Consider the following 24779-nt stretch of genomic DNA (forward strand, 5'->3'; position numbering starts at 1 on the left):
GAAGGACTGAAGGCCTCAAAGCAAACTTTCTACACAGAGAAGCATGGGTTATAAAATGCAACATGTGAGCACCTGGGTATAAGAACAGTTGGTTCCACTTACTCTGATGCTTTGTCACTTACCTTCACCCCATAAAAGCAGTGCTTGGTTGATGCTAGCTACCATCTGGTGACATATGTAGTGACCTGTCTTAACCAACATGTTTTTCCCAGCTGCTCTTTTCTTCCTCTAAGGTTGGTAATGCACACACATGTCACAGTCTTGCCTTTTCTCCTCTATTTCACCACTTACATTTTACTTAATTCCAAATCAGGCTAGTTCTTTTTTTTTTTTTTTACATACATACATACTCAAACCCAATTTAACTGATGCTCTTATTTGCACTTCTAAGTCTCTTTTACATAAGCACAAAATCTTCACACAGTCATTTCTCTCTTAGGCTTATTCTCTCTGTAAGCCAGATAAATCATGCTGATAGTAACTGATCATCAACAGATCTAGACTTGTAATTCTAGGTCAAGGAATTGGAATAAAATACCATACAGAAATCAATATCTATCATCTTCTAAAGCATCTTAGATAATTTCCACATGCATTTGGTATATAAATCATTGTATTAGGGTGATGTACAAAAGGAATATAAAAGAAATTCCTACCTTTCCAAAAACTTGATAGTCTAGAAGAAATATGTACATGAGTCATTACAACCCAAATGATTTATAAAAGCCTTTGAAAATATACAAATAAATTATTACAGTATTTCAAATAGGAGAAAGAGTAGAGATAGTTGGGAATTAAGCAAACTTTTCTGTAACAATCAATAGTAACCTCTACTGTAAGGGATTGGAATGGGTTAATGGCTATATATAGCAGGGGGAAAAGGGGAAGGATGGGAACTTACGTAGGCAACCGGTGCTTTTAAATATATTTAATTTAATCGTATGGCTCACCTAGTTTTAAGGAATCACAAATGTATTCCAATAAATACACACAATGGAATATGCATTCCTTCTACAGTTTTATATTTTTGTTGATATTCTTGTTAAAATTACATGAGAAACATTTTATTTAACACTCAAATCCTTGTGGAGGTGTTTCATTGAAACTAACCTTCTGTGTTAAAAATGTGCTTTATTTCTTAAAAATAAACTGCCTCTGATTTCTTGTCTAGTTTTAACTCTGTAGAGTCCCGTAAAAAGGAGGGTGTAGGCTCCTAAGCAACCCAGATACTTCTTGAGTGTCTGGAAACCCACACCCACCCTAGTTACTCCAGCTTTAGAGATTTTACAAGACAAGGTTTGGAGACAGACACACCTAGAGTGTCCTTATGTTTGTTTTTAATCTCTGGACAACTCAAAGGAAGTATTCTAGTACCCATCTTATTCAAACAATGGCTTTCCTTTGAAATAAGATCATCTGCCTCCCTCAAAGGCATACTAGTCACCTTTGACACTAGCAACAGAAGGGAAAACAACAAAGGATGTGGGGAACCAACCTCAGTGCTGGAATTTTTAAAAACTGATTTGCATTAACTCTTATTTCTAGGTGTCTGGCCTAGTTCAGAGGATGCAAATGGCAGGTTAGATCAATCACCGTTGAGTCTGATATGAAAAATTTGATGTGGCCAAGAAAGAGGTTCAGAGAGCGGAGTAGGTACTAGGAAGGGCTGCAAGAGATAAAGCAAGAATATTTAAGGTTGGATTGTGCCCCAAAGACGAAACATAGCAAAAACATATTTAACGGGAAAAAAAAAAAAAGGCAAAATAATCTCACTTGGCCTGAGATCTTTAGAATATAGTATTTAATGACGGTCTCTTTAATCTCACCCTCATTAGGAATGTGTGTGCATGAGTCAGAGAGAGAGAGAGAGAAACTGAGAGCACTGATGAATGGGAAGCCGGAAAGATAAGGTGGGATAAGGGGCTCTGAAATGTCAGGGTGTCTACTGTCCTGGGAACTTTTGAAGCACACTCCGTGACGAATTACATTATCTCCAGGCTTAGAAAATTCCCAGAGACAGAGATGGGAAGAAAAATCAAAGGTCTTTGGTAAATGGGGCCGCTGCTTTGTGCTCAGTCTGCACTAAGTTTGGCTTTTGAGTGATGTGTGGATGAGGGGAGAACTCCACTGAAGGAGGAACCCGAGTAAGGGGGTGAGCTGGGGAGGGGACGGCCCTTCTACCTGCACACACCTCAGCAGGGAGGAGGGGGTGCCGCGTAAGGATGCAAATCCGGCCTCCCGGAGTGGCCAATCAGGAGTCGGGTGAGGGAATTTGGTTCCCCACCCACCCCAACCGGGCTTTTGAGCACGTGTGCGGTGTTCTGGGACCTTTGTCCCGCAAAGTCTCGCTTGGCGGGCACCCCTTGGTCCCTTTTTCTTGTCGGATCCGCTTGAATCTTCTCCACACCCCACCTCACGAATCGTGTCTTCCCCTCATCCCCTTACAAATTCCCTCCCGCGCCGCTGCGGGTAGGAGCCTGGAGCCCTCCAGTCCCGAGGACGGTGCGGAGCTTGGCACGCCCAGCTGCTGGGACCGTGGCACCAGCCCCTGGCAGTTTCGCGCGGGTGCAGGCGGCGAGCCTCTGCTCGGACACCGCGGCGCTCCTGCCCGCGCGGGGCAGTCCTCCGCCTGTCCCGAAGCAGCGCTGCCTGTCTTGCGCCGGCCGGCTCTCGGCTGACTGTGGGGCTGTCCTGAGGGGCTCCGGAAACTCCTGCGACGTCCAGAACACAGAAAATAGACTCAGCACCTAATTCGCCAGGGAGCCGGAGCGCTGCGGGGCCGCGGCGCTGCCCGCCCCCGGCGCTGCCTGCCCCCGCTCCTCCCCACCCCCACCCCCACCCGTGCTCCAGCAGCCTCTCGGAGTCACACAGCACCCCCCCCCCCCCCCCGCCCCGCGGCAGACAAAGGGCCTGGGCAAACTCGCCGCCCGGCCTCCTTGCGCTCCGGGAGGCGGCGGCGGCGACTGCGGCGCTGGCGGCGGCGGCGGCGGCGACCGCGGTGGATCGCGCGAGGAGGCGCGCGCGGGGCCGGGAGCGCGGTATGGGGAAGAGCCGCGAGATGCGCCTAACTCACGTCTGCTGCCTCCTCTACCAGCTGGGGGTCCTGTCGAATGGGATCGTTTCAGGTAAGTTCTTCCGTGACTTTGGGCTTGCTTTCCACCTTCCCCAGCGGAGACCGGGCACGCACGGGTAGGCAGGCTGGCGCAGCTGTGCGCCGTGAGCAGGGCTCCACGGGTAGCAATAAAAACCGGCGTGCGGTTGCGGGTGAGAGGGTCACGCTCCTGACTGAAGCGCACTTCTCGCGGCCTCATTTCAACAACGTGAAATGCTTAGTTTTCCTCTCACGAGAGTAATAAGATTTGCAAAGGTACGTTTACAGCACCTGGAGGAAAATTGGGACGTAAAGAAATTGATAGCTCTGCCTTGCTCTGGCAGATACTTAAGGAAATCATTTAATTGTGCTGGAGTCTTTGCACCGGTTTTCTTTTCTACAGCTAAGTGCTGTCACCAAACTTTTCAGCCCCACTTTTCCCCTCCCCCTGCCCCGATAATCATACTTTTATTTTGAAAGTGCTGGGGTCTGTAATCTGATCGCTAGGCTTCAGGGGTTGCGAGAGTTTCAGGGGCTAGACGGGTGGTCTCCAGCGCGTTACCCTTGAGCCCTGTGTGCGGAGTGTGTGCCCGGGGACGCTTGTGCTACTGGAATCGCGGCACCTTAAGCCCCGCACTTCTCTGTCTGCCCCGCCCGCAGGGCTGCAGTTCGCCCCCGACCGCGAGGAGTGGGAAGTCGTGTTCCCTGCACTCTGGCGCCGGGAGCCGGTGGACGCGGCCGGCGGTAGCGGGGGCAGCGCGGACCCAGGCTGGGTGCGCGGCGCCACGGGAGGCGGAGGCGCCCGGGCTCAGGCGGCCGGCAGCTCCCGCGAGGTGCGCTCCGTGGCCCCGGCGCCGCCCCAGGAGCCCGCGGAAGGCCGGTCAGAGCCCCGGCCCCGACCCCCGCTGCCGGGGGGCGAAGAAGACGAGGAGCTCGAATCGCAGGAGGTGCCGCGGGGATCCAGCGGGGCTGCCGCCCTGTCCCCGGGCGCCCCGGCCTCGTGGCAGCCGCCGCCGCCGCCCCCATCTCCCCCCGCGGCGCAGCAAGCAGAGCCGGACGGCGACGAGGTACTGCTGCGGATCCCGGCCTTCTCCCGGGACCTATACCTGCTGCTCCGGAGAGACGGCCGCTTCCTGGCGCCGCGCTTCGCGGTGGAACAGCGGCCGAGTCCGGGCCCGGGCCCCACGCGGGCAGCAGCCGCCCCGCGCCCTCCGGCGCCACCCGACGCCTCCTGCTTCTACACTGGGGCTGTGCTGCGGCACCCCGGCTCGCTGGCCTCTTTCAGCACCTGCGGAGGTGGCCTGGTAAGCGCCTTTCCTTCCCCAGCTCTCCTCTTCCCCCTGCCACTCCTCTCTCCCCCCCTCGTAGACCAGGCTGATTTGCCTGCCCCTCATCCCCTCACGAAGTGCGCCCTGACCTTGGCCTTAGTCTGCATCCCCCAGGAGTCTCTACCGTGTACCTCCCGTACAACATCTCCAGGGCAGTCAGTGAATCTGAAGGCTAATTGGGTGGATTAATAGCCTTCTGCTAGATGGTCATAAGTTTCTTCATAACACTATGTAAAACTGTCTCCTTGCAACTCTTCCTACTGGTTTTATTTCTGCTTTTCAAAATAAGCCCACCACGTGGTGTCTTTTAGGAGACTGGAAGACAACCAGTCTGCTCACTGCTGAATCTCCTCCTTGTTTGCCCCTCACCCCCAGTTTCTCATCTATTATCTCATAGTTTTTTTCATGTCCCACTTCAAAGTTGTCAGAACAGTCCTCTAGGGAGTTACATTCTGACAGCTGTCTGGAATTTAAACACATCCACGCTCACACGGGACACCTGTTCACTGTTCCTGTGAGAAACGAGGGGAGAAGGAGTTAACTCAAAGGCTGCGAGCAGTTGACTAATGGATGACATGAGAATCCAGTCAGTACTTGAAGGGTTATGGTTCTATGATTTAACATTTCTTTTCTAAGGTTTACATTTTATTTGGCAAAAGTTTCTTTTCTTTTCTCCACTCCATGGAGGAAAACAGCAGGGATGAGAGCCTGGCTAAGAGGCCTGTTGGATCTAGAAAGTAAAAGCCATTTGCCCTGTCTGAATAATACAGATCATCATTCCATTCCCCCCCACCCCCCGCCCTGTCCTTTGACCCAGGGTTTGGGATAATTGTTGCCTCCTGTAAGTTGACCTTTACTTTGTGGTAAAGTATACATAACATAAAATTTACAATTTTGACCATTTTTATATGTCCAGTCAGTGGTGGTAAGTACATTCACATTGTTGTGTAGCCATCATCACTGTGGACTTTACTGTTGGTTTAAGGCAAAACCCACAAAATATTGTAAACACGCACGTGTTTTCATTTTGATAATTCCAAGTGAGCCATTGATGAAATCCACAAGGACTTGTCTGAAAGCAACCTGCTCATTTGGAGAAAAATCCAATAGTAATGGACAGCAGAAAATATCAGCACAATCAAAGACACCCAAAGCCATGAAATGGAAAAAGATGGTTAAAAATCCAAACAAAATGAAACTGGAAATTTTTACCTATACCCTTCTGAGATCCCACAGTCAAATGATGTAAAATGCCGCACAGGGCTGTATTTTACCAGATGCTCATAATGATGAATATTCAAATATGGTCATTTTTAGCCATGAGTGGAAAAAAATGCCATGGAAGAATTACATGAAAAGCTTTTAAAAATGTTTTTTGTGGAACTGATGTTTGAACACTTCACTGGGGGAAACATCTTGTGGGGATTTCATTGTCCACTGGTTTTTGGCCGGGGATTAAATAATTACATATAGAAAGTTCCTGGTGCGGTAGAAGCAATAGGGGATAAAGCATTTCACTGTGTTGAAATGTGGGCTTTTGGTCAGATTTTCCAAATGAGCTCTGCCTTCTCTCCATACTTAAAGGAGCAAAGTTAGAATTATGAGTACGTTTTTCATAGACTGAATAGGAGTTTGACATACCTCCCTGTTTATCAAGTTGGACTTTTACTCACTTTTCCTATTAGCCACATATGTATGTGTTCTGAACTGGGAAGTCTTTGTTGTTGAGGAAAACTGACATTGCTAGCAATACAGTGTAGCAGTCAGACTTTGAGTAAAAAGTTAGGCAAATAGCCAAGAAGGGTGGGTTTGTTACTCCAGACTCTGTCATGCCAGCCCTTTCCCTTATGAGGGTGGATTAGGAAAGGGAAAGCATGATTTGTTATCTGAGCTCTGACATTGGCCTGTTCCCTACTGATTGACAAGTCCCTTTCCTCTCTGGGATCCAGTTTTCATAAGTAAAATGAGAGAATCTGATGACTTAATTAAAATTGGATGATAGAATAAAAATTTTGTTGGATGCTAAATATATTCTAGAGCCTGCATTAGGGGCTCACACATTAGAAGCACATCATATACAAGTATATACGACACAGGTGGTCATGAAACAGCGACATAGCAGCATGTTAAATCAGATGTTATGCCCAAAGTTAAACCACGCTTGGGGAGTTGGGGAAGGCTTCCCAAGGCAGAGTTTCAGTGGATTTTGAAGCATGGGGAGCCTTTCTCCAGGCAGGAAAGGGCTGGGAATGTTACAGATAGAAGGAAGAGACTGAGTGGAGATGAGAAAATGCAGAGCCTAACAAGGCAATGAAAAAAAAAGTTTCTTCCGACGAGGCCAGAAGGTGCAATAAGGGGAAGTGATCCTAAACTGTCTGGTGAGATCAGACCTCAAAAGCCTTGTCTACCTGAGTACGGGCTTTTTCTGTTTAACTGTTGATTATCGAAGGATTGCATTCTTGTTTTCCTCTATTTAAATTCTGTGATCCAGTAATTCTAATGTGAGGCATCATGATGTCTTTATATGAAGGTGCATTCTTTATAAATGCAACTCCTTTAGTTTGCAACAGTTTTTTCTTCTCAGTTAGTAAAAGCTTTCTGACTGTCAGTTGCACAAGAAAGAGTAGATTACAAAGTACACCTTCCCTTCCCCTCTATCAGTAGCAAGTTTTACCCACTTGTGCCTGAACTCCTCAACACCTTTTGTATTATTACATATTTGAAAGGTTCTAAATGTCTCTATCAAAGGAAATAGATAATCAGTTATCAAGTATTGCAAAGTGGTGAACATTTGTTAAGACTGGCCAATTCATTCTCCAGATATCAATCTAACTTGTGCTGTGAAGGGAAAAGTGATTGAATGGAGATTTTGGTTACAGGTTCCGGTGCTGCCTCTTCAAAGTACTTAATCTTTCTGGATCTTATTTCCCTTATTTGTAAAATGCACAAATTGTATTTGTATATCTAGCAATTAATGTATGAAGTGTTCTTACTATTTTCCCTTATTAGTCTCTAATACTGAAAAATAATTGAGATCTAATGGGCACATAAGTAATATTAAGTAATTAAGCATTTATTGAATGAGTCCTTTGAGCAAGGCATTTTGTAGGTACAGAGAACACAGAAAGGAGATGAGAAAGCCTTGGTATGTTTCAGGGAGTTCCCAACCTGGCTTTCCAGTTATAGATATAAATAGGGAAATAAAGTAGGTTGTGTTACATACAGATGTAGGAATGTCCCAAGTGCTATGATGATACCCTCTTGTTCATCTCTTCATTTCCAGAACATGGTAAGATATCTAGTTTTTAGTAGGCACCCAGTAAAAATCACTGAATAAAATATTACACATATAGTACATTATTCTGTTTTAAATAGTAATCTCTAAAAAATTAAAGTACAGAAGAGCAACAAATTAAATTCCACGAAAGAGTGAAACAATCATGTTTGCTCAAAATTAACACTTTTTTTTAAAAAAGCACACCTAAGCACTGGGCCGAGATAAACTAGATCAGTACATTCCTTGCCTGTGATTCTCTTTAGATTGATGATTACTGGCTATCAGTAATATTTAGATTACTTTTCCAGGATGATAAAGAGTAACTTCTAAGACTTACTTAAACTTAGAGTTTTATAAATTTAGAGTTTTATATAGTAGTTATGCTGATTAGCTCTTCAAAATCTGCAGCCTTGTGTACATTCCATTTTTGTTTTGTTTTGTTTCGTTTTGTTTTTCAATTTACTCCCTTATGTGAATCAAAGTATTTGGTACCATGGGAAGTTTTGAACACCTAAGTATTTGGGGGCATTCCTTTTGGACAAGGAACTTTATCAAGTACCAGTATGGAAATAGAAGAGGAGGGTATGAGGACAGGGAAAAGGTAGTACATACCTAGGAGAACTGGAGTAGAAGTGAAGTCAACATCCAAATGAAAAAAGATTGCAGAATAACGTCACACATCCAGCTGCTTTGTTCAAGCCAAATCCTAGGAATGACAGAAAAGATATTCTAAATAAATCTAAAGCAGTATTCTAAAAGAATGCCATCAGTACATCAGACATTTTGAGTATCTTCTGAAAGACTGCAAACAGTTTGGATTGGATTAATGGAAAACATATAGACATTAGAGAATATGTGTGAATGGAGGCAGCTATGGCAGAGGTGCTACTGCACTTGCAAAGAAAGAGAGGGCCATGAGCACAAGGGGCCCTTGAATAAGAGCACTATTGGTTTTGTCTGCTGTCCAGTTGTGCCAGGTAGCAGAGGCCAAATGTGTGTCCCTAGGCAAGAGCGGAGAGAATAGTGGTAGAGCTTTCCCGGACATGTGGGTGACACCAGAGGATAGAGAGCCTCCACTCTCAAAAGTGGAGCCATTGGCTTCCTGTGTGCAGTAGATGGTCCCACTTGTCCCTCCAAATAACTAGAGGAGAGCTGGTCACCACAGATAGGTGAGTAGGAAACCAGCAAAGAGAGATGAGCTGACACCTAAGAATATCACACTGTTAAGAAAACAAACCGGGCTTCCCTGGTGGCGCAGTGGTTGGGAGTCCGCCTGCCGATGCTGGGGGCGCGGGTTCGTGCCCCGGTCCGGGAGGATCCCACATGCCGTGGAGCGGCTGGGCCCGTGGGCCATGGCCGCTGGGGCTGCACGTCTGGAGCCTGTGCTCGGCAGCGGGAGAGGCCACAACGGTGAGAGGCCCATGTACCGCAAAAAAAAAAAAGAAAACAAACCATATAAAGGAGAGTCATCAAACTGGTTGATTAAAACCATGAAGCAAAAGTCTTACTAGATTAAACAGAATACTTTAACTGAAAAATAAGAGTAGATATATATTCATGGAAAAAAACCAGGACAGCTGCTCTCTGTAAAAAAATGATTAGATACAATTGAACTCACATTACATGATTATTAGAATTAAAAACTCCATAGATGAACTGGTAAGTAAATTTGTGACCTAGAAGGCAAACCCAGAAATTGTCCCAGAATAGAACATAAAGGACAAATGGATGCAAAATATGAAAGAAAATTGTGAGCCATGAATCATAGATCAAGATGGTCCAAATTTCTTTAATGGGAGTTAATTTAAAAAAATAAGTTAAAGGAGAGAGTTTTAAAAATGCATGCAAATGAACCCTAAACATTTGATTCTAATATGCATCACCAAAATATACATTCATTAGCCAAGCTTTGGATGTGAGGCCAGATACTACACCTTTGAGTGTAGGTCAGATACCTGGTGCTCCAGGTGAGCCTTACTCACGATGCACCAAGACCAATTTCCAATATAGGTTTCTGTATTTGGAATAAAATTTAAAAGACAAATGCAAGGCAATTTATGTGTAGAATCTTGGACTTTTAAAACTTTCAAATCTTGTACAGTTGTTTCATCCCAAATAAAATTGCAGCACTTTTTTTTTTAGCAACTTAATCTTTCTCAAGTTTTCCAAAGTTTTCATAGAAACAAAGACATCTTTTGCACTCATATTTCACTTGCATTAATATTTAGGTTTGATTAAATTATGTAATTACAAACTGTGAACATATGTTCAAGCAAATATAGCTGATTCTTGGTGAACATACAGGCTGACTGGTGGAAGTAATTGTGTGCAACAAGACAAGAGAGGAATCTAAGCTCAGTGGCGTTGGGCATTCTGCATGCCTCAGTGATCATGTTTTCTGGATGGTGTGGAGAGTGTTATTTAATTCAGTAATTTGAGATGAATTGGTTGATGGAACCAGTGTTGGTTAGGTAGAGTTTAAAGAGACTTTTTTGGTATCAGAATCAAATTTGCCCCATAAATAAAGGAATACACATGCCTTCAGACTGAAAGACCAACCACTAAACAGAGAGTAGCATAAGGAAAGAGAGACCCAAACCTAGACTCATTATGGCAGAATATTAGAAAATCAAAGATAAAGAGAAAATCCTACATGTTTAATAAAGGAAAGATTATCTACAATAAGATGAGTGTCAGATTGATATTAGAGATTGAATCAGTAATACCAGATGCTAGGGGGTCATGAGTTGATAGTCTCAGATTTCTGATGAAATGTGATTTTGAATCCAAGATTCAGCCAAATTACCATTCAGACCTAAAGGCAGAATGAAATCATTTTCAAAATTACAAGGACTCAGACTTTACCACACAGAACCTCCAAAAAATTGTGCAATGAAAATCTTCCTCCAGCAGCCTTTCCCCAGTCATTGCTCAGTATCCCTTCCTAGAGGTGGCCAGGGTTATTAGTTTCTAGTGTGTGAGCTAGAGGTAATTGACGCATAAACAAATAAAATGCATTAAGAGCTTTTAAAAGCCACAGTATTTACACACACACACACACACACACACAGATGTGTGAGACTATCACATATGAGTGCATTAGGAGAATCCCCTTTCTGTTTTGGTACTTCCATTTTATCTGATTGCAAAAATGTGGCATAATTTCCTTAATCAGTTTGGTGTGGATGCACGTTTAATGGATTCCAGTATTTTCCTGTTATGAACAGTGCTAAATGAATAAGAATCTGTAGATATGTCGTTTTGCCTATGTCATGTTCTTGTCAAAGGGCAAATGTATTGGTAATTTGGGGGCAATATTGCCTGATTATACCCCATGGAGGTATGCCACTTCACACTCTCAGGTCAGCAGAGAAACAGAGTATGTCTTTCAGCTATGCTGTCACGAATATAGGTATTATTAAAATTTTTGATCTTTGTAAAATCTAATGGGCAAGAAATGCTATCTCAAAGTAGTTTTAATTTACATTTTTTTATATTAATGGTGAGACTGACCATCTTTTCATATTTTTATTCTCATTTCCTTTCCTGTAAACTTTCTGTTCATTTCTTCTACTCATTTTTCTATTAGGTGTTTGGTCTTTTTCATTTCGAATTCCAGTGCTCTTTTTCTATGAGTATATTATTTATTTATTTTAAATTTAAATAAATAATTTTATTTTTGGGCTGCGTTGGGTCTTTGTAGCTGCGCGCAGGCTTTCTCTAGTTGCAGTGAGCGGGGGCTACTCTTTGTTGCGGTGCGCGGGCTTCTCATTGCGGTGGCTTCTCTTGTTGCGGAGCACGGGCTCTAGGTGCACGGGCTTCAGTAGTTGTGGCTCAAGAGCTCTAGAGTGCAGGCTCAGTAGTTGTGGTGCACAGGCTTAGTTGCTCCACGGCATGTGGAGTCTTCTCAGACCAGGGCTTGAACCCGTTGTCCCCTGCACTGGCAGACAGATTCTTAACCACTGTGCCACCAGGGAAGTCCCTTTCTATGAGTATTTTAAAAAGATAAATGTTAATAACAAAATAATACAAGCTGAGTATAGAGAGTTTAGAAAATACATAAGTCATCTGTAATCTTAACATCCATAGATAAGCATTTTCTTTGGATTAACTTTTAACTTTTAACTTTCTTGTGGATATGCTATAAAGGAAATATAAATATCGAATAAACATTCACAATTTTTTCAAATGTATTGGGAAACTAGGGAAAAAATTTTCTCAATCATCACTTTTGGTTCATAGATTAGCACAGATTGTGCAGATTAATAATATCTGGTAGGCACGCTTGGGGAACACTTAACCTTATACATTGTAGGGGAGTAAATTGGGTAGAGCCTCTTATGTGGTATGTATTTAAATTTTAAACATGCTTAGTTTTCAGCAGTTCTGCTTGTAGGTATCAGTATTAGAGGAATATTCACATAAGAGCAAAAGATTTATGTATAAGCCTATTCATCGCAGCATTGTTTTCAAGAGCAGAGCGCTCTAAAAATTCATCAGTAGTGGGCTAGTTACATCTATATACTGTGCCGAATACCCAGAGAACAAAACGGTAAATAGTTCTTGCCTCAAGGTCCTTACAGTTTTTAAGGAAACTTCTCTTTGCCTCAACTTGTCCTACCTGTCTTTTTCACGGTACTATTTAGTTAAGTGTTCAGTGTTTCCTTATCAACTTTAAGTGCACATCTCCTTAAACCATCCATGGTTTTCCTGTTTAAAAGTTAGAACGGCATGGATGATTATGTTCCTGCTGACAGTGGCACGTGGAAGAAGTTTCTGTACTTTGAGTGGCCAATATGCAGATACTCCAGTCTTTTTTTTTAAGGAAGTGATATAGTGAATTCTAGTAAAAAGAATCATTGTGCTGATGGAAAAAGTGATATTATACATTAAAAGTTAATAACCTCTTTAATCATGTATTAATCTGTGTCTTAGTATCCTGAGAGACTTCAGGCATGGACCAATTTTATGCGAAGAAATTTTGTTTATTTAATAATATTTATTTGATAATATTTAATATTAATATATACTTATTTGAAGTTTATTAGGTGAATCATAAAAATAGTATACCTTTTTAAATTCAGGAAATTCTGTATAGCAGTCTTAAAACATTTTTTATGCAGTACTAAAACAGAGCACATTTTTATTGAGTTCATGCACAATTGAATGTTTCTGCTTAATTACAATTACATTTTTACCCAGATGGTTTTATGGCTTTGTGTTTGCAAAATAAAGAATAATCAGAGGAGTTCCAGGTTCCTGATAGATGGGAAGTGTATTGAGTTGGGGAAGTAATCGACATATTTTAAAGCACTGAGAGAACCAGTAGTCTCCCTTGGATTATGATTTGGTGGTGGGGGGTGAGGTGGGTGGGGGGTGTTCCTGAAGGGGAATTTTAAGGTTCCCACAACCAAGTGAGGACCATAATTTGATGCAGAGTGCACTTAGGGTGCAGCCATAGTGAGCACATCATCTTGTCTCCATCTCATCTTTATTCTAATGCCAAGCCCTAGACTGAGAGAAGTGAGAAAATGGGAACTCAGCCATTTCAATGCTAACCAGATATTCGTACAGAATTATTGCATGGTGGTGTTAAGAAGGCCCTTGGGGATTAGATAGTTTAGTACTTGCCTTTTCCAGCTGATTTCATTTCATAATTAACATCCATATATTTGCAATACATTATTAACTGTTTAGGCTTTAACGCAGATGATCAGGGAATGGAACTGATGAGCCAGTTTCAGCATTATTTAAACAGCTCCTGCCTTCATATTGCTTTCCAATTAAAATTATCAGACCTGAACATTTTTTTCTCCTTCACAAGCATATGAAGCTGTTTTGCCCCAGATTTTTCCTCCTCCCTCTGCCTGGCTTCACCTAAAATATATGACCACTTTCTGCAGTGAACCCACACCATCGGCTTTTAGATCATGCTTCTTGATGCCCTGTTTTTTAAAGTCTGGTGTGCAAGCACCTGTATCAAAATCACGGCAGTGGGGGTGAGGTAGTGGGAGCTGGGAATTCTCCATTTAAAATGAGAATCCCAGACTGAGCCTCAAAACTAAGAAGTGTATTTCAAAAGAATCCAAGGTAATTCCTGTGCAGGCTCAGATTTGAAGGCAGCCACTCTAGTGGCTCCGAAAACTCCAGAGCTCAGGATCTTTAAGGACTGGATTTGCATCCATCAAACTTCATATCCTATGTGTCTTGAATGAATTTTAATACTGTCTTTCAGCTCCAACTATACTAAACTTGGATACCTCCTGTCCTTACCTTTAACATCTTTCCAGGAACCCACTCAGATGCCATTGAGCTAGAAAGGATTTTATGAATTTCAATTATTCAACAGACTATAAATGTTAACTAGTTGGGAGATGATATAATGGAACCTTAATGCCAGTATGAATGTTTTCCTACTCTTTAGGTGAAAAAGTATACAAAAGTCGAAACTTGCTTCCCATTCTAGAATTTGGAAGTAAATAGAGATGAATTATTTCAAATTGTCATCAACAGTTTTATGGGTAATATAGCAGGAGACTTATTCCAGCTGTTTCATGATAGTTACTGTAGTAAAATAAAATTTATCAGAAATAAAGGAAGAAACATACCTTCAGATTGTAAAGGGCCTACCATACCACCAAGTTTAGATGTGGCTAAGTGAAGACTGAGGCACATTGTAGAGGCATATTAGAAAATAAGTGAGAAAATTAGAAACTCTTTGTGAGAGATTTTCTACACTGAAATGGCAGAGCAGTGTGGTCAGGTTAAGAGGACTTTGGAGATGCATGAGAATTAAATGGTGAGCTATCTCAAATGGCAGAAATAACCTAACAAGGCGTATCTACTCATTCATATTGCAAGAATTTGGTTGTTAAGAGTCCTGTAAAACTCATTAGGGTTAACAGTCAAAAAACATTAACATGCTAAGAGGAGTGGCCAGGCAGATAATTATATCAGCTAATCTGATTAGTGCAAATTGTCTATCTCCATTATAATTTGGATTTGAATGCACATAGTGGCAACTAAAATGTGATAGGTGCATTTCCATTATAAAAGTATTATATTACCAGTAAATATTTTAGTGTGCCCAGTTCATAGATAGGCAGTTCATTTATTGACAGAGGAACTTATGTATAGATAGCATAGGGTCTTCACAGTGTTGTCTGGTTGTGTGCTTACGGATAAATAGAACTTCAGCAGTTTATTACAACAAAATAGAAAGTCTGAGTAATTTATTGTGGAAATAACAATTATGTATACACATACTTAGCAAAGTATGAGTAATTCATTGTGGAAATATCTTTTAAAATTTAATTATTTAGTGCTCCATTTTGTTTACTATCGTGGATAATTCCTGTGTCTCTGTAGATCTCCAGTTAGAATTTTGTCACTTCAAAATAGATGGTTCTAATTAGTAATGTTTTAAAAGGCATTGAACTGGTATTTTATGATGAAAGTTCCTACGTAGAAATTTTTCTAAGTAGAACCTAATTATTTCTCATTAGTAAGATAGATTCAAGAATATGTCAAGCTGATTTTTCTAAGGTAAATCATTATTTAAAATGTGACAAATTGAAAAGGATACTGTAAATGATTTTTCCCCCTAACGTCTTTTTTTCTGGTATGATTTACATACCATAAATTCACCCCAGTGTGCAATTCAATGATTTTTAGTACATTTACAGAATGGGGAAACCATCACAATTCAGTTTTAGAACATTTCCATCACCCCAAAGGGGTCCCTCACATCCATTTGCAATCATTCTGTTCCTACCCCCAGTCACAGGCAACCATTCATCAACTTTCTCTTTTTATAGATTTACCTTTACATTTCATGTAAATGAAATCATATAAAATTTGGTCTTTTGTGTCTGGCGTTTTAAACTTAGCATAATGTTTTTGAGGTTTGTCCATGTGGTAGCATGTATCAATAGTACATTATTTTTCCTGCTGAATAATAAGTCATTGTTTATTCATCAGTTGATGGGCATTTGGATTGTTTCCACTTTTTTGCTGTTATGAATAATGCTAATATAAACATCTGTGTATAAGTCATTGTGTAGATGTATATTTTTATCCCTTTTGGGTAGATACCTAGGATTGGAATTGCTAGGTGATATGGTAAATTTATATTTAATATTTTAAGAAACTGCCAAATTCTTATACAAAGTACTGCACCAATTTATGTTCCCACCAGCAGTTTATTAAGATTCCAGTTTATCTACATCCTCATCAACACTTGTTATTGTCTCTTTTTGATTAAAACTATTTTTGTGGCTGTGCAGCAGTATTTCACTGTGGTTTGAATTTGCATTTCTTAATGACTATGTTGAGCATCTTTTCATGTCCCTTTTTATAGCCATTCATATATCATCTTTGGTGACATGTCTATTCAAATCTTTTGCCTATTTTAAATTAGGCTTTTTGTCTTTCTGCTATTTAGTTTTAAGAGTTCTTTGTATACTCTGGATGTAAATCCTTTGTCAGACATAGGATTTGCTAATGTTTTCTTCTAGTCTAGAGGTTTCTGTTCCTTTTCCTGATGGTATCTTTCAAAGACAATTTTTATAGATTTTGAAAAAAATCCAATTTATTTTTTCCTTTTATGGAATGTGCTTTTGATGTTGTAACTAAGAAGAACTCTAACTCAAAGTCACATAGACTTCCTCTTATGTTTTCTTCCATAATTTTGGTTATTACATTTAGGTCTGTGATGTATTTTGAGTTAGTTTTTTTGTGTATGGTGTGAGATAAGGGTTTGAACTAATCTCTTTGCATACGTATATCCAATTTTCTCTCACCCCTTTGCTGAAAAGACCATGGAACTTTTGTCAAAAGTCAACCATAAATATGAGTTTACTTTTGTACTGTTAATGCTGTTTTTAAATCTATATGTTTATCCTTATGTCAGTACCATACTGTCTTGATTTAGGAGGCTTTATAGTATATTTTTTAATTGGGGAAATTCAACTTTGATTTCCTTTTTCAAAGCTTTGTTGAGTATTCTGGATCCTTTGCATTTCTGTATAAGTTTTAGGACCAGATTGTCAGTATCTGTGAAGAATCAGCTGGGACTTTGATAGGAATTGTGATTAAAGATAAATTTTGGGAGAGTTTCTATCTTATAAACAATACAGAAGATTTTTGTGTTATCTGGAAATTATTACTAAAGCATTCATTAGGGGATATTTTTGAATACCCTGTTGACTAATTGACAAAATTAGCTACTGATACCCCATATTATAGTGGACACGATTTAAAATTCATAATCTATGAGAACAAGTATTCAAAGCCACTCATTTGGAGTTATACAAATAAAGTATACAAAATAGGAAGTTACAAAGATGTAGTGTCTTTGTAGGATTAGGACATGAATCCACATATCAGACTCTAATTTTTTTAAATGTTGTATTTAAGAGCTTCTTTTATTAAAAAATTTTTTTTCTTTTCCATTATGGTTTATCACAGGATATTGAATATAGTTCCCTGTACTATTACAGTAGGACCTTGTTGTTTATCCATTCTATATGTAATACTTTACATCTGTTAATCTCAAACTCCCAGTTTACCCCCCACCCCCGTTATTTCCCTAGGCAACCACAACTCTGTTCTCTATGCCTGTGAGTCTATTTCTGTTTCATTAATAAGTCCATTTGTGTCATAGATTCCACATATAAGTTATATCATACGATATTTGTCTTTCTCTGTCTGACTTCACTTAGTGTGATAATTTCTAAGTCCATCTATGTTGCTGCAAATGGCATTATACCATTCTTTTTATGACTGAGTAGTATTCCATTGTAAATATGCACCACATCTTCTTTTTTTTTAATTTAATTTAATTTATTACTTTTTTATACAGCAGATTCTTATAAGATATCTATTTTATACATATTAGTGTATACATGTCAATCCCAATCTCCCAAGTCATCCCACCACTGCCCCCCACCGCTTCCCCCCTTGGTGTCTATACATTTGTTCTCTACATCTGTGTCTCTATTTCTGCCTTGCAAAACGGTTCATCTGTACCATTTTTCTAGATTCCACATATATGCGTTAATATGCGATATTTGTTTTTCACTTTCTGAACTAACTTCACTCTGAATGACTGTCTCAAGGTCCATCCACATCTCTACAAGTGACCCAATTTCTTTCCTTTTTATGGCTGAGTAATATTCCACTGTATATATGTGCCACATCTTCTTTATGCATATATCTGTCAATGGGCATTTAGGTTGCTTCCATGACCTGGCTATTGTAAAGAGTGCTGCAGTGAACATTGGGGTGCATGTGTCTTTTTGAATTATGTTTTTCTCTGGTTATATGCCCAGTAGTGAGATTGCTGGGTCGCATGGTAATTCTATTTTTAGTTTTTTAAGGAACCTCCATACTATTCTCCATAGTGGCTGTATCAATTAACATTCCCACCAACAGTGCAAGAGGGTTATCTTTTCTCCACACTCTCCAGCATTTGTTGTTTGTAGACTTTCTGATGATGCCCATTCTCACTGGTGTGAGGTGATACCTCATAATAGTTCTGATTTGCATTTCTCTAATAATTAGTGATTTGGGGCAGCTTTTCATGTGCCTCTTGGCCATCTGTATGTCTTCTTTGGAGAAATGTCTATTTAGGTCTTCTGCCCATTTTGTGATTGGGTTGTATGGTTTTTTAATATTGAGCTACATGAGCTGTTATATATTTTGGAGATTAATCCTTTGTTGATTCGTCTGCAAATATTTTCTCCCATTTGGAGGGTTGTCTTTTTGTCTTGTTTATAGTTTCCTTTGCTGTGCAAAAGCTTTTATGTTTCATTAGGTCCCATTTGTTTATTTTTGTTTCTATTTACATTACTGTAGGAGGTGGGTCAAAAAAGATCTTGCTGGGCTTCCCTGGTGGTGCAGTGGTTGAGAGTCTGCCTGCCAATGCATGGGACACGGGTTCGTGCCCCAGTCTGGGAAGATCCCACATGCCGCGGAGCGGCTGGGCCTGTGAGCCATGGCCGCTGAGCCTGCGCGTCCGGAGCCTGTGCTCCGCAACGGGAGAGGCCACAACAGTGAGAGGCCTGTGTACTGCAAAAAAACAAAAAAACAAAAAAAACAAAAAAAGATCTTGCTCTGATTTATGTCAAAGAATATTCTTCCTATGTTTTCCTGTAAGAGTTTTATGGTGTCCAGTCTTACGTTTAAGTCTTTAATCCATTTTGAGGTTTTTTTGTGTATGGTGTTAGGAAGTGTTCTAATTTCATTCTTTTACATGTAGCTGTCCAGTTTTCTCAGCACCACTTATTAAAGAGGATATCTTTTCTGCATTGTATATCCTTGCCTCCTGTGTCATAGATTAGTTGATGCATGGGTTTATCTCTGGGCTTTCTGTCCTGTTCTATCTGTTCCATTGATCTATTTTTCTGTTTTTGTGGCAGTACCATATTGTCTTGATTACTGTAGCTTTGTAGTGTAGTCTGAAGTCGGAGAGTCTGGTTCCTCCAGCTCCATTTTTTTCTCTCAAGACTGCTTTGGCTGTTCGAGGTCTTTTGTGTCCCCATGCAAATTTTAAGATTTTTTGTTCTAGTTCTGTAAAAAATGCCATTGGTAGTTTGATAGGGATTGCAATGAATCTTTAGATTGTTTTGGGTAGTACAGTCATTTTCACAATATTGATTCTTCCAATCCAAGAACATGGTATATCTCTCCATCTGTTTGTGTCATCTTTGATTTCTTTCATCAATGTCTTATAGTTTTCTGAACACAGGTCTTTTACCTCCTTAGGTAGGTTTATTCCTAGGTATTTTATTCTTTTTGTTGCAGTGGTGAATGGGATTGTTTCCTTAGTTTCTCTTTCTGATCTTTCATTGTTAGTGTATAGGAATTCAAGAGATATCTGTGCATTAATTTTGTATCCTGCAACTTTACCAAATTCATTGATTAGCTCTAGTAGTTTTCTGGTGGCATCTTTAGGATGCTCTGTGTATAGCTGGTTTCATGTGATCTGCAAACAGTGACAGTTTTACTTCTTCTTTTCCAATTTGTATTCTTTTTATTTATTTTTCTTCTCTGATAGCCATGGCTAGGACTTCCAAAACTATGTAGAATAATACTGGTGAGAATGGGCATCCTTGTCTTGTTCCTGATCTCAAAGGAAATGCTTTCAGTTTTTCACCATTGAGAATGATGTGTGCTGTGGGTTTGTCCTATATGGTCTTTATTATATTGAGGTAGGTTCCCTCTATGCCCACTTTCTGGAAAGTTTTTATCATAAATGGGTGTTGAATTTTGTCACAATCTTTTTCTGCATCTATTGAGGTGATCATATAGTTGTTTTTCTTCAATGTATTAATATGATGTATCACATTGATTGATTTGCATATATTGAAGAATCCTTGCATCCCTGCGATAAATCCCAATTGATCATGGTGTGTGATCCTTTTAATGTGTTGTTGGATTCTGTTTGCTAGTATTTTGTTGAGGACTTTTGCATCTATATTCATCCGTGATATTGTTTAGTAATTTTCCTTTTTTTGTAGTATCTTTGGTTTTGGTGTCAGGATGAAGGTGGCCTCGTAGAATGAGTTTGGGAGTGTTCCTTCCTTTGCGAATTTTTGGAGGGGTTTGAGAAGTATGGGTGTTAGCTCTTCTCTAAATGTTTGATAGAATTTGCCTGTGAAGCCATCTGGTTCTGGACTTTATTGTTTGTTGGAAGATTTTTTTTTTATTAGTTTCTGCTTTATAACAAAGTGAATCAGTCATACATATACATCTGTTCCCACATCCCTTCCCTCATGCATCTCCCTCCCTCCCACCCTCCCCATTCCACTCCTCCAGGCAGTCACAAAGCACCGAGCTGATCTCCCTGTGCTCTGCGGCTGCTTCCCACTATCTATCTACCTTACGTTTGGTAGTGTATATATGTCCATGCCTCTCTTTCGCTTTGTCACAGCTTACCCTTCCCCCTCCCCATATCCTCAAGTCCATTTTCAAGTAGATCTGTGTCTTTATTCCCGTTTTACCCCTAGGTTCTTCATGACATTTTTTTTTTTAATTCCGTATATATGTGTTAGCATACGGTATCTGTCTTTCTCTTTCTGACTTACTTCACTCTGTATGACAGACTCTAGGTCTATCCACCTCATTACAAATAGCTCAGTTTCGTTTCTTTTTATGGCTGAGTAATATTCCATTGTATATATGTGCCACATCTTCTTTATCCATTCATTCGATGATGGACACTTAGGTTGTTTCCAGCTCCGGGCTATTGTGAATAGAGCTGCAATGAACATTTTGGTACATGTCTCTTTTTGAATTATGGTTTTCTCAGGGTATATGCCTAGTAGTGGGATTGCTGGGTCATATGGTAGTTCTATTTTTAGTTTTTTAAGGAACCTCCATACTGTTCTCCATAGTGGCTGTACCAATTCACATTCCCACCAGCAGTGCAAGAGTGTTCCCTTTTCTCCACACCCTCTCCAGCATTTATTGTTTTGAGATTTCTTGATGATGGCCATTCTGACTGGTGTGAGATGATATCTCATTGTAGTTTTGATTTGCATTTCTCTAATGATTAATGATGTTGAGCATTCTTTCATGTGTTTGTTGGCAGTCTGTATATCTTCTTTGCAGAAATGCCTATTTAAGTCTTCTGCCCATTTTTGGATTGGGTTGTTTGTTTTTATGCTATTGAGCTGCATGAGCTGTTTATAAATTTTGGAGATAAATCCTTTGTCAGTTGCTTCATTTGCAAATATTTTCTCCCATTCTGAGGGTTGTCCTTTGGTCTTGTTTATGGTTTCCTTTGCTGTGCAAAAGCTTTGAAGTTTCATTAGGTCCCATTTGTTTATCTTTGTTTTTATTTCCATTTCTCTAGGAGGTGGGTCCAAAAGGATCTTGCTGTGATTTATGTCATAGAGTGTTCTACCTATGTTTTCCTCTAAGAGTTTGATAGTTTCTGGCCTTACATTTAAGTCTTTAATCCATTTTGAGCTTATTTTTGTGTATGGTGTTAGGGAATGATCTAATCTCAAACTTTTACATGTCCCTGTCCAGTTTTCCCAGCACCACTTATTGAAGAGGCTGTCCTTTCTCCACTGTGCATTCCTGCCTCCTTTATCAAAGATAAGTTGGCCATATGTGCTTGGGTTTATCTCTGGGTTTTCTATCCTGATCCACTGATCTATCTTTCTGTTTTTATGCCAGTACCACACTGTCTTAATTACTGTAGCTTTGTAGTATAGTCTGAAGTCAGGGAGCCTGATTCCTCCAGCTCCATTTTTCGTTCTCAAGATTGCTTTGGCTATTCGGGGTCTTTTGTTTTTCCAAACAAATTTTGAAATTTTTTGTTCTAGTTCTGTGAAAAATGCCAGTGGTAGTTTGATAGGGATTGCATTGAATCTGTAGATTGCTTTGGGTAGTAGAGTCATTTTGACAATATTGATTCTTCCAATCCAGGAGCATGGTATATCTCTCCATCTATTTGTATCATCTTTAATTTCTTTCATCAGTGTCTTATAATTTTCTGCATACAGGTCTTTTGTCTCCTTAGGTAGGTTTATTCCTAGATATTTTATTCTTTTTGTTGCAATGGTAAATGGGAGTGTTTTCTTGATTTCATTTCAGATTTTTCATCATTGGTGTACAGGAATGCCAGAGATTTCTGTACATTAATTTTGTATCCTGCTACTTTACCAAATTCATTGATTAGCTCTAGTAGTTTTTCGGTAGCATCTTTAGGATTCTCTATGTATAGTATCACGTCCTCTGCAAACAGTGACAGCTTTACTTCTTCTTTTCCAATTTGGATTCCTTTTATTTCCTTTTCTTCTCTGATTGCTGTGGCTAAAACTTCCAAAACTAGGTTGAATAAGAGTGGTGAGAGTGGGCAGCCTTGTCTTGTTCCTGATCTTATTGGAAATGGTTTCAGTTTTTCACCATTGAGGACAATGTTGGCTGTGGGTTTGTCATTTATGGCCTTTAATATGTTGAGGAAAGTTCCCTCTATGCCTGCTTTCTGCAGGGCTTTTATCATAAATGGGTGTTGAATTTTGTCAAAAGCTTTCTCTGCATCTATTGAGATGATCATATGGTTTTTCTCCTTCAACTTGTTAATATGGTGTATCACATGGATTGATTTGCGTATATTGAAGAATCCTTGCATTCCTGGAATAAACCCCACTTGATCATGGTGTATGATCCTTTTAATGTGCTGTTGGATTCTGTTTGCTAGTATTTTGTTGAGGATTTTTGCATCTATGTTCATCAGTGATATTGGCCTGTAGTTTTCTTTCTTTGTGACATCCTTGCCTGGTTTTGGTATCAAGGTGATGGTGGCCTCGTAGAATGAGTTTGGGAGTGTTCCTTCCTCTGATATTGTTTGGAAGAGTTTGAGAAGGATGGGTGTTAGCTCTTCTCTAAATGTTTGATAGAATTCGCCTTTGAAGCCATGTGGTCCTGGGCTTTTGTTTGATGGAAGATTTTTAATCACAGTTTCAATTTCAGTGCTTGTGATTGGTCTGTTCATATTTTCTATTTCTTCCTGGTTCAGTCTTGGAAGGTTATACTTTTCTAAGAATTTGTCCATTTCTTCCAGGTTGTCCATATTATTGGCATTGAGTTGCTTGTAGTAGTCTCTTAGGATGCTTTGTATTTCTGTGGTGTCTGTTGTACCTTCTCCTTTTTCATTTCCAATTTTATTGAGTCCTCACCCTTTTTCTTGATGAGGCTGGCTAATGGTTTATCAATTTTGTTTATCTTCTCAAAGAACCAGCTTTGAGTTTTGTTGATCTTTGCTACTGTTTTCTTCATTTCTATTTCATTTATTTCTGCTCTGAGATTTATGATTTCTTTCCTTCTGCTAACTTTCGGTTTTGTTTGTCCTTCTTTCTCTAGTTCCTTTAGGTGTAAGGTTAGATTGTTTATTTGAGATTTTTCTTGTTTCTTGAGGTATTTCTGTAAACCTTCCTCTTAGAACTGCTTTTGCTTCATCCCATAGGTTTTGGAACATCGTGTTTTGTCATTTGTCTCTAAGTATTTATTGATTTCCTCTTTGATTTCTTCAGTGATCTCCTCGTTATTTCGTATCATATTTAGCCTCCATATGTTTGCGTTTTTTACATTTTTTCTCCTGTAATTTATTTCTAATCTCATCCTGTTGTGGTCAGAAAAGATGCTTGATATGATTTCAATTTTCTTAAATTTACCGAGGCTTGAGATGTGACCCAAGATGTGATCTATCCTGGAAAATGTTCTGTGTGCCTCTGAGAAGAAAGTGTAATCTGCTGTTTTCGGATGGAATGTCAAATAAATATCAATTAAATCTAACTGGTCTGTTGTGTCATTTAAAGCTTGTGTTTCCGTATTAATTTTCTGTCTGGATGATCTGTCCATTGGTGTAAGTGAAGTGTTAAAGTCCCTCACTATTATTGTGTTACTGTCGATTTCTTCTTTTATAGCTGTTAGCATTTGCCTTATGTATTGAGGTGCTCCTATGTTGGGTGCATAAATATTTACAGTTGTTATATCTTCTTCTTGGATTGACCCCTTGACCATTATGTAGGGTCCTTCTTTGTCTCTTATAATAGTCTTTATTTTAAAGTCTATTTTGTCTGGTATGAGAATTGCTACTCCAGCTTTCTTTTGATTTCCATTTGCATGGCATACCTTTTTCCATCCCCTCACTTTCAGTTTGTATGTGTCCCTAAGTCTGAAGTGAGTCTCTTGTATATAGCATATACATGGTTCTTATTTTTGTATCCATTAAGTGAACCTTTGTCATTTGGTTGGAATATTTAATCCATTCACATTTAAGGTAATTATCAATATGTATGTTCCTATTACCATTTTCTTAATTGTTTTGTTTTTGTTTTTGTAGGTCCTTTTCTTGTGTTTCCTACTTAGAGAAGTCCCTTTAGCATTTATTGTAGAGCAGGTTTGGTGGTGCTGAATTCTCTTAGCTTTTGCTTGTTTGTAAAGCTTTGATTTCTTCCTCAAATCTGAGTGAGATCCTTGCCAGTTAGAGTAATCTTGGTTGTAGGATTTTCCCTTTTATCACTTTGAATATATTGTGCCACTCCTGCCAGGCTTTTAGAGTTTCTGC

General features: G+C 39.8%; 1 protein-coding gene across 1 annotated transcript in view; it reads left to right on the forward strand.

The window, feature by feature from the left end:
• Nucleotides 1-3040: 3040 nt before the first annotated feature.
• Nucleotides 3041-24779, forward strand: part of ADAMTS19 (ADAM metallopeptidase with thrombospondin type 1 motif 19) — a 284954-nt gene continuing 263215 nt past the window's right edge. Inside the window, exons 1-2 of the mRNA XM_060091906.1 lie at nt 3041-3125; nt 3752-4395. Of these exons, the coding sequence (XP_059947889.1) occupies nt 3041-3125; nt 3752-4395 (729 nt within the window). The remainder of the gene's footprint in view (nt 3126-3751; nt 4396-24779) is intronic.

This window comes from Mesoplodon densirostris, chromosome 3, assembly GCF_025265405.1.
Source record: "Mesoplodon densirostris isolate mMesDen1 chromosome 3, mMesDen1 primary haplotype, whole genome shotgun sequence".
Lineage (NCBI taxonomy): Eukaryota > Metazoa > Chordata > Mammalia > Artiodactyla > Ziphiidae > Mesoplodon > Mesoplodon densirostris.